The 9,895-nt window shown below is 40.9% G+C and overlaps 2 protein-coding genes across 2 annotated transcripts in view; both read right to left on the bottom strand.

Annotated features, from left to right (window-relative positions):
- Window positions 1–365: 365 nt before the first annotated feature.
- The window catches only part of LOC140278004 (transforming growth factor beta-1-induced transcript 1 protein-like), a 68,035-nt gene continuing 58,505 nt past the window's right edge, over window positions 366–9,895 (bottom strand). Inside the window, exon 13 of the transcript XR_011909174.1 lies at window positions 366–376. The gene's annotated coding sequence lies outside the window, so the exon portion shown is untranslated. The remainder of the gene's footprint in view (window positions 377–9,895) is intronic.
- Window positions 3,912–9,828, bottom strand: ppp1cab (protein phosphatase 1, catalytic subunit, alpha isozyme b). The gene is made up of 7 exons (XM_072373995.1): window positions 9,410–9,828; window positions 8,261–8,392; window positions 7,457–7,687; window positions 6,870–6,974; window positions 5,664–5,887; window positions 4,852–4,986; window positions 3,912–4,760 (listed from the first exon to the last, which is right to left on the bottom strand). The coding sequence occupies exons 1-7, from the start codon at window positions 9,462–9,464 to the stop codon at window positions 4,662–4,664; spliced, it is 981 nt and encodes a 326-aa protein (XP_072230096.1). The 5' UTR covers window positions 9,465–9,828; the 3' UTR covers window positions 3,912–4,661.

The following is a 9,895-nucleotide window of genomic DNA, read 5'->3' as shown; positions in this document are numbered from 1 at the left end:
GTCGATTTGTTTAGCTTATGAAATGATTTAAATGCACAAAGACACCTTGCGTTGAACCAAATGTGTTCAGATGGTGAACTGAAGGTGAATCTTATCAGATTATACAAGTCAAAGGGATTAACATTTGCAACTGAATCTATGCTAAATGAACTTTTGTGCTCCCAGACATGCGAAAATGTTTTATATTTGTTCTGCCCTGCCAGTGTCCCATCTCTGTTTCACCCAGTCGTTCTCCGGGCCTCAGCTGTCGTACAGCCGTTCTGACCTCTGAGATTTGGGGGCTGTGATAGGGGTCGGCCTGTCAGTGTCTCCCTCAGGGCACAGCAGTGACATTTAACTCAATATCCCAGAAGGATAAGGTTTCTCCCTCACTCCCCTCCATCTTCCGCCTCTGTCTACCGTGAAGTATCAGCAACCTGTGGGTGCAGGGACTCCTACGGCGTAAGCCCTTGCAAACTGGGACACCCATCACCTCCAGCTCCCACTGGGGTGCTAACACGCCACGCCCTTGTCCCAGGCTGAGGGATCACCATGTGCTCCCCTCGCCCATGAAGCCCCCCCCCCCAACCCTCCACTTGTGAACTTTACGCGTGTTCCCCGCTCTGTACAAGTGTTAAGTACTGCGAAGCTGCAGCTGCACACATCTTACGCAACTAAGTCCATCTCTGCTGACTCGCACGCCACAAGCAAACTGAGAGGGACACGGCGACGTTTGTCACTAAAAGACGTGGAGCTTCAATTCTTTACTGTGCTGTGCACAGCGGCCCTCCTTCAGAGGGACTTCATGAAGACAGAAAACTCATTTACAGCAGTCCTAAAAAAAATAAAGGCGTTTGAAAAACAACCTGAAATGCATTGGGGGGGGGTTAAGTTAAATAGCAATGGAATAAAACAGATTATTCATGTTATTTGTTTGTAAAACCACAGCGGTTTAACAGGGTCCGATTGTGGTTTCCCAACTGGAAAACTGCCTGCTTCCGTGAACAGCAGATTTCCTGCCATCCTCATATTTTATCCAAATGCAGCACACACTAAAAGGCCCTTTGAGCAACAGCATTTAGTAGGTTTGGTACTGACAGTGAGGACATATTAGGGCTATGGATAAAGGAGCGACAGAGTTGGTGTTAGCAGGGTACTTGTTACAGCATTAGCTAATAGTAATAATAGAAGTGGCAGCTGAGTCTCTGAATCCAGAATTCCTCACAAGATAAAAATAGAGCAGGTGACAGTGTGCCGCTGGCCATAGCACCACAGCAGCTTTACTGCTTTTTTATGTCAAAACATTAAACATTCGGTCTGGGCTCCTGAGTCTAACTTTCAATTATTTGGAGAAAAGGGATGTTGGAGGACAAGTTTGACTCCAGGGTCATCAGTATCCACGCTGGACTGAAGAGGTTCTGGTTGTTAACACCATTCCACACACTTAGGGCTGCACACTATAAGCCACAGGGGAGTTGAGGGGAAAGTGACCCCGTTGATCAAAAGAGGATTTCTTTTTACAGGAGTGTAACTTACTTGGCTGGCTCTGCAGTTTTAGAAGCTAACGTTGTTAACTTGCTGGCATAGATGTTTGACTGGGATACTCGAAGGTGTGCCAAATGCAACACGGGGTTCAGATCCATTCTGGTTTCATTTGGATGCGTCAAAGAAGATGAAGTACACCAAGTTTAAAAGGGAGTCATGTTCATTAATGTGTTGCCTGGAGAATAACTGTAGGAAGCCCCGCTAATTAAGTGATATTCTTTACTGTCTGTAGATGTCTGATCTGCTACAGCTGAACTACTGAGGGAGACGAGTCACGCTTACACTAACATGACTGAGTACATTTTACTGAAGTTTTCCTGCAACATAGTTTTTCTAACTGTTAAATACATGTTTGCATAAAAGACTTTCCCACTAGGTTTTTGTATTTTTCTGCCTGTACACTTGTTCTGGTATAAATTTGATACTCTGGTCATGAAATTAGAAAGTTAAATTGCCTCAGAAAACATTTATTAACCTTTTTCATTTAGAGGATCATTTATTGTATGTGTATAAGTACGAATACACGAATGTGCCACACACTCTCAGATCATCAAGCCCTCCACTGAAAAGCACTGTAGACCCCAGTGTTCATCCACACAATAAATTTACTGGCACTCCTCCATGTATTAAGAGACTGATATTTCATAGATCACATACTTTTACTGATGTGTCATAAACCAAATACTTCTGGAGTTTCATAATAGCAGTCATAAATTAAAAGGCTTTGTATGTCAGGCCAGCATAGCTTCATGTATGAGTATGTACAGTATTTGGTATCATCTGAAAGATGAACTCTTGAAAATATACGGCATCTTCAGTGTCTTATCTATTTTGAGTAGGCTTCTCTTGTTCAACCAAGACACTATTTCTGGGGTTGTTCAGCTGTAACTGATGTGAATGTGGTGGCTACTCCATGCTATGATTCACCAAGTTTGATCTTCTTTTTTTTTTTTTTGACCCAACTGAATCAAGTAAACTAACCCACATCAGGCTCAAGATCACGTTTCAGTCCTCAAGACTCCCTGACCAGCACAGAATTCAGACACTTGATCCTGCAGAAGCACTGCAGTTAGAATCCGAGACCGCAGTCACTGACAGAGCGACCTCAAGTCTCCATCATCCCGCTATAAAAGTACAGAGGAAACAATTACTCAAATCACAATGCTAGATGGGGAGAAAAAGAAACTAAATTCCCTTTATTAGACAGAAGTTTGGAGTTCAACTCCTCGTCAGCTGTAAACACTTCACTGTTCCTGTAAAAGGAAGGCAAAGTGATGGACAGAGCGTCCTGACAAGGGCTGTTGCTGACAGGAAGATGAATGGATGCAAAAAGAGCTCAAGAAATGCCGAAGAAGGAAACAAGATTATATTTTGGTAAATATAGAATGACTGAAAACGGATAGTTTGCATCTGTTTATCTGTCCGCACGCAGAAACAGACATTGGATATTCAACAACTTTGTGAAAGAAGTGTAATTTGTAAACTAAATGGTATTATGGTCTGTCATAGCAGATCATCACAGCTCTGCATAGAGCAATAAATAAAGGTTGACTGTAAAGTCAAGCCGAAGTCAGAAAAAAATGCGGAGTATTTCCTTAGCCCTTATTTTCTAAGTCAAGGGTTAAAGGGAGCTTAACACCGCCCCCTAGTGGAACACAGCTAACACACACCAAACATGAAGACCAGTTACCTGCAGAAAAATCTGTTTCCAAAACATTTGTAAAGGTGTGGAAAATTAAAGTCACAACAGAGCAAAGATAATCATAGAGCCGATTCGCTTATTTTGCCATTAAAACCTAAAAAAAAAAAAGTTGTGACTGAGAGAAGACTGGATGGTTAAAATGTTTGATTAGCAACACTCTGCCAGAGACGCAGAGCCAAGCGGAAACATTCCAAAGTGAAGTGGAAACTGTTGCGTTGTCTGATGTGTTAAAATGTGAAATTATGGGGTGTAGTCGAAAAATAAAAAGCAAGAACGTAAAGACGACCATGGTCAACAAGTCGAACATCTATACATGTATATTTATGGAAAACACAAAATACCTCACCTAATGCATTCTACTAATATACAAATTGTTAATACATGTTAAATAATAATAATGCTAGTAAAAAAAACAAAGATTTCACTGGCTGTTCGCCCTTTTATTTACGTTTATCCCAGTTAGTGCCGCTGCATCAAAATGAGCTTCGAATGTTGTGCTTGTTGTAAGTGTTATCCACCGCTATGCCTCCATACTATTCCTGATTTCAGCCGATACACCAAGGCCTCCGTGTGATCCACGTGAGGAACAATATGCAAACTGCTTTTTGATGGGGATGAAACATAAAGCGTGTTCTCATACAGAGAACTGTGACAAAACAAAAAAAAAAAAAAAACTGGTAAACGATTCAGTTCAGATTATCGCTTTATTGGTCAACTTGATGAAAGACTACAAAACGAATTCACAAAAAAAAAAAAGAAAGAATAAATTGCTTCAAGTAATCAAATCTGTACAAACCTAAACTGTTAGAGGGGGGTTTTTACAGCTCTGGCTCATGAATCTGAAGAGTCATTTGTATGTGTGTGCTTGCTCTAAAAAGATGTAACTCCTCCCTGTTCGAAGATGTTGAGACATTACGCTCAAACAGGCAAGACACAACGCAGGCACACACACCCACCTTTCTTTTGAGATTTTACAGTACAGAGGACAGGGAAAACAAAATACTCCCCCCTTCCATAAGTACACACACCTGCAGGCAGGAGCTGGTTGCCAAATCGATTACGTTAGCAGTCCCCACCGTCTCCCAAACACTAATTTTTCAGTCAAATTACTGTACAGACTGACACTGTGGTTTCAACCTGCCCACGGGAAGAGTGGTCAGAGAAAGGGGAAAGTATAAATCTCTAATACTCTCGCACAAAATGTACACGTGCACACATGATTTAATGCTCACCTGCAGACGAGACATGTTTGTAGTCTGCTCACGCACGCATCCACTCAGACAATTCATAACATTAAATGTTTTAAGAAGTACAGATAAAAAAGGAAAAAAGCCCTGGGTATAGGTTTGATTTCTGGCTGTTTGGTGAAATAAAGGAGAAGAGAGGTAGAGAGGGCAGGAAGGATGGGCCGAAGGTCGAGGGCAAACTACTGCTGTCATTTCTTAGCTTTCCTGGGAGGAGTGACTGGGCGACCAGAGCCCATGCCCCCCCCTCCACCACCGTAGAACAGCTTCTTGTCCGCAGGTTTCAGAATCTGAAACAGAGCAGCAAAAGAAAAAAAAAGTGAGCAAAGAACAACACCTGGAAGGATGTTGGTCAGCAACAATGGCTGGTCTCCTGCTTACCTGGAACGAGCACATGAGGGTCTCATCTACGCTCATCATAGCGCCGGCGTTGTCAAACTCCCCACAGTAGTTTGGGGCGGAAAACAGCGTTACCAGCTGCCTCTTTGCAAAGAACTCGTAACCATCCTCAACCACCTGAAAGGACACAAGTGAAAGGTTAGCATCTTGCGAATGACAGCTGTTGGTCGACTGGACGCCGTGTTTCTGCAGTTCACTTTTCTCTTCTGAATTTTTTTGAGCAGACCAACAGAAAGTTGAATATAAGGTAACAAAATTGATTACAACAGTCACTTTTTAAATCCAAGCACTGAAACAAAATAAAGTCAAAGTCACTCAAAAATCATTAAAATGACTTTTAACAATGTCAGATTCAACGCGTTTTCAGCTGGTTCCACTTTTCTATGAATGTCATCCAAATACTTCCTCCTGCAGCACTTTTAATAATAAAAAGGTGTTAACAGTTGTCTGCACATGTGCCACCTTTGCTGTTACTTCAAAAAGGAAGTTTTTAAAGGCTCAAAACAAAAGAATATTGTGGAATTAAACTTTACACAATGGCAATATTGAAAGTAATGTCTGGAGAAAGAACAAAAAAGCAAACTGCAATCAATAAATAACCCCCACCTCACTCTTCTCATCCAAAGTAGTAAGAGAAACTACAGCTGTCACTAAAATATGCTCTTTTGTCAATGGATTTGTATAAAAGCAACGTAGGGTGAAACTGCTCGTGTAACTCTTGCTAGTGTGCTTTACTTTAATTTGTCCATTTGTTTTACTGAGCTTTACGGTGCAAATAAAGTTCCCAAACTGACCTGATGGGCTCGACAAATGAGGTCCATGTCATGTTTGTGGAGGAACTTTGTGACCACGTCTGCACCAAAAGTGAAGGAGACGCCACGGTCGTTCTCTCCCCAGCCCAGCACATCCTTATCGGGGTCCGCCCATAACAGGTCGCAGAGGAGGCCTTGATCAGGCACATCCGTGGGACGCATGACCCTTCGAACCTGCTCCATGGACTGGAGGTCAGGGGACAGGCCTGAAGAAGACAAATGCAGAGTTAGACATCTGACAGCTGAATGAATATCTAGCATCTCTGATATATCAGTGCATATTTCCAGTTTCTTTTTATTGTGTTCAGCAAGTCAGAAATTTCTAAACCAAGTTTAAAACAAAAGGGAATCAGGGGTGAGGAAACCTCTGTACTAGATTTCTTGCAGTGGCTGTTTTGAGGGTTGATGCTAAAAAAAAAAACAAAAAAAAACAAAAAAAAAAAAACAACATATTCAACCATTTCAGTATTTGAAAAAAAATGACTGACCAGAAATATAAACAGCAGTCAATAAGCGATATTTGTAATTTGAAACCAGACTAAATGAGATCCACAGAGGCAAGCAATAAAATACAATTTTTCATCTATAAAACTTTAACCTTTAAAACTATATTGTGTTTTTTTGTTTTGTTTTTGTTTTTAAAGAAGAACATAAACCTATCACCTGTGTACTCTGTCTTATGCAACTTTTAATGTCTGAAGCAGGAGGTGGAATTTACCCTCATGATTATCAGTGCCTGTTTACATATTTTGGCTAGCTGCTCTCAAAGACATGAGATAGCTGCTTCTGTCATTCTGTCTGAGCCCTTACACTTGTTTTCAAACCATTTCCATTTTCTGTATTGCAGCAAAATGAGCCCATACACCAGAAATCAGCATTTCGTAAGCAATTAACCTACAACATTCTTACATTTTCAAGGGTTTAAAACCATTTCATGACCCATATAAACTAAAGTCAAAGTGCATCAAACAAAAATCCACCCAGGTCGTCAAGTAGCAAAATCATAGCCACCGTCTGTTAAAGTTGTACCTGTAGCTAAAGCCATATCTGCTGATACGGGGGAAAGGATATATAAATAGAGTCAATCATACAGTCCTTTGACTGTGATATTGACAGAAACAACAAAGCAGAGGCGGGTTTGTGTGTGCGCTCTGGACAGAAGCCAAATCAACGGTTTAATGAGAATACCTCCATGGCAACAGAAAATCTTCTCATCCACAATGGCTGCAACAGGCAAACAGTTGAAGCAGTCGGTGAAAGTCTTCCACAGCTTTATGTTGTATCGCCTCTTACCTGCAGGAGGAAAGCACAAATAGTTTGTCACAATCTAATCTTGAGACCCATAAAACCAGCTGGATTTATTGTACCAGATTAGAAACACCTTTTACATAATCCTGGCTCTGTGCACAGGAGAGCATGTGATTAATCACTGCCCAAAGTGCCTGATCATGCTCCTTAGCCAGAGGCCCGACGTACTGGGAAGCTTCGGAAACTAATTGAGCTTTTGTTATGACTGATAATGTCAGTTTCTCTGCCTGCTAACAACAACTCGAGCTCAGAATGTCTAATTATTGACTGGTAGACTATTTCTACAGTGATGGAACAATTGTTACAGTTGTAGTGCAGTACAACCACAACACATGTAAAAAGAGAAACAACAACAAAAAAAACAACTGTGTCTGGCTGACATTTTATTCAAACTGTAAGTAACCACAGATGGCAGTGGTGAGAGTGTAACATTACTGTTATGTCAGTGAGCATGCCACATTACTTACACTCATCATAGAAGCCATATATTCTGTTAATTGAGGCGCACTCATGATTTCCTCTCAGCAGGAAAAAATTTTCTGGGTATTTGATCTTGTACGCCAGCAACAAGCAGATGGTCTCCAGGGACTGCTTGCCTCTGTCTACATAGTCACCCAGGAACAAGTAGTTGCTCTCTGGTGGAAAGCCTCCGTATTCGAACAGCCTCAGAAGATCATAGTACTGCCCGTGAACATCACCTGGAGAAACAAGTAGTATTTAGCTTGATTCAAAGTTCTTTGTTAGATTGATTAAGAGTCAATGGCAGAGACCAAACTGTAACCTACATCTGCCCAGTAGTATATGTGCTACAAACAATGGCGACTGAAAACAGTAATTATGGGATGCAACTCTGGTTCTACGAATATGTGAGAATACTCAATCATCAATTAAACTAGTGAGTGAAAACAGCAAAGTTGCTTAAAGATGTGATTATCATACTTTGTATTTAAGCTCAACAAAAAAAGCAAGTGTTAGTTTACTTCCGTGAGCTTGCATTTACTGCGAGTACAATTGTGATCTTTACTGCACCATAAACTTTGATATGACCTGAATTCTACAGACTGTTTCTTCGTGGGACAAGGACACAGTAAAACACTATCCATTTCTTTTTAAAAGGTCCAAAAACAACAATCTCAAAATGCGAATCAACAGCATAATGTGAATATAGGCCTTCTCATCTTCAGCACTTTATGGTACAGCTATCATTGTAAATATGTGACCGCATTTTTAAAGAATGCCCTTGACTCCCAAGGAACACAACTAAGCCTTACCACAAATCTTGAGGGGCGCCTCAAGTTCGAGCAGGATTGGCTGGCTGAGGAAAATCTCCCGGGATTTGAGGCAGAGACCACGGATTTCGTTCTCTGTCAGCTGAACATTTTTGCCAGGTCTGGAACCTTTCACTTGGAGGAAACAAAAAAGAAAACAAGAAAGAAGAAAAGGGTCAAATAGTGAAGGAAAACAACAGCCCATTGACAACCCTATTGAGTGGTAGTGGCAACAGGACTGGAATAACTTAGCATTTTGTTGATTAAAAAAAAAGGTTCTGTGCTCTTAGTTTGCAATTTAATAATCTTAATAATCATAATTATATATATATATAAATGGGTGCACTCTACAGGTTAAACAGATAACAAGTTTGAAGAAGGCTGAAGAACCAGTCTGAATGTCATAAAAGTAAATAAACAAAGATACTTTTCTGTCACATATTTAAGACATACTCGTGTGACCCTCAATTCATCCGAAAGCCATGAGTGAATAATAATAATTTTGCAACGAAAACGTACGACTCTCTGATAACACGGGTGGTTTCTTTTTACTCAGAATATTGACTATTACATCTGTTAACAACATTCTTTGCTAGCGTCAGGAAGAAAAAAACAACGAGACGCCACCTGAATCCACAGCCTACTGTAGTCATATTTAACTTCTGTTTTTCTTTCCAGCTTAATAACAGTTCAGATAAACGTAAGCCCATTTGGAGGGAGGAGGGGTAGTCGAGTGATTTTTCCCCCCCTTTCTCTTTCACACAAGTTTGTCACGGATAGCAACACTGAAACAAGTACATTGCTACGTCTTTTAAGGGTCCGCGTAAACTAAGGACACAAACCCTTACAATGTCAAACGCACCTACACTTTCTCTGGCAGAGTAAAATTATATAATCATTGTTATTAACGTTTCTACTATACTTTAAAACGGTATGTGAGAATATCAATTGCCAATGTGCTACGCTAAAGAGACGACTGGACAAACAAGAACAATGCTTGTAATCCTGGACAACTCAAATCTTAAGCGGCATTTGCAAGAAGCAAAAGATGAATAACTTGCTAGCCGAGCATTGGCGGCCGTCGTCGTCTTCTCCCTGCTAGCCAAAATGGGACCTCCGTGAATAAATATCTAGCGAAATACGGAGTCTTACCTTCCAGGAGACGCTGTATAATGGAGTCGATGTTCAACTTGTCGGCCTCCGCCATGCTATTCCCCTATTCTGTTCGGCTTTTTATCACTTCGACGAATTCAAAACGCAGTGACCGTTAAGTGGCTACCGAGTTACCGCTAGCTCAACTAGTTTAGCGTTAATCGGCTATCGTTAGCCCGCTAGCTAGCTAACCTTGGGGAATAATTGGCAACCTCAAAATTTGAGGCTGAGAGCTGAATTGTTAAAGATGCAATGGCGGACATGTGCTGCAGAAACACAATTTAGTTAACAATTTTACATTAGATGTTCGAATTCACTTTTGAATATTAGTATTTTCTCGTAACAACGATGTTTCTATCGTATCTGCTAGCACCATGCCATCGACAAAAAAAGGCTAGAAGAGCGTTAGCCCAAAGTGAGGTTGAACGGAAATGGTTTGACTGTTTCCGCACTGTCATTGGTAAGTTTGTTTGATAGGCGGTGCCT

Source organism: Leuresthes tenuis, unplaced genomic scaffold, assembly GCF_036924035.1.
Source record: "Leuresthes tenuis unplaced genomic scaffold, fLeuTen1.0.hap1 SCAF_20, whole genome shotgun sequence".
Lineage (NCBI taxonomy): Eukaryota > Metazoa > Chordata > Actinopteri > Atheriniformes > Atherinopsidae > Leuresthes > Leuresthes tenuis.
The sequence above is the reverse complement of the archived record's forward strand: the minus strand, read 5'-3'. Positions and strand labels throughout refer to the sequence as shown.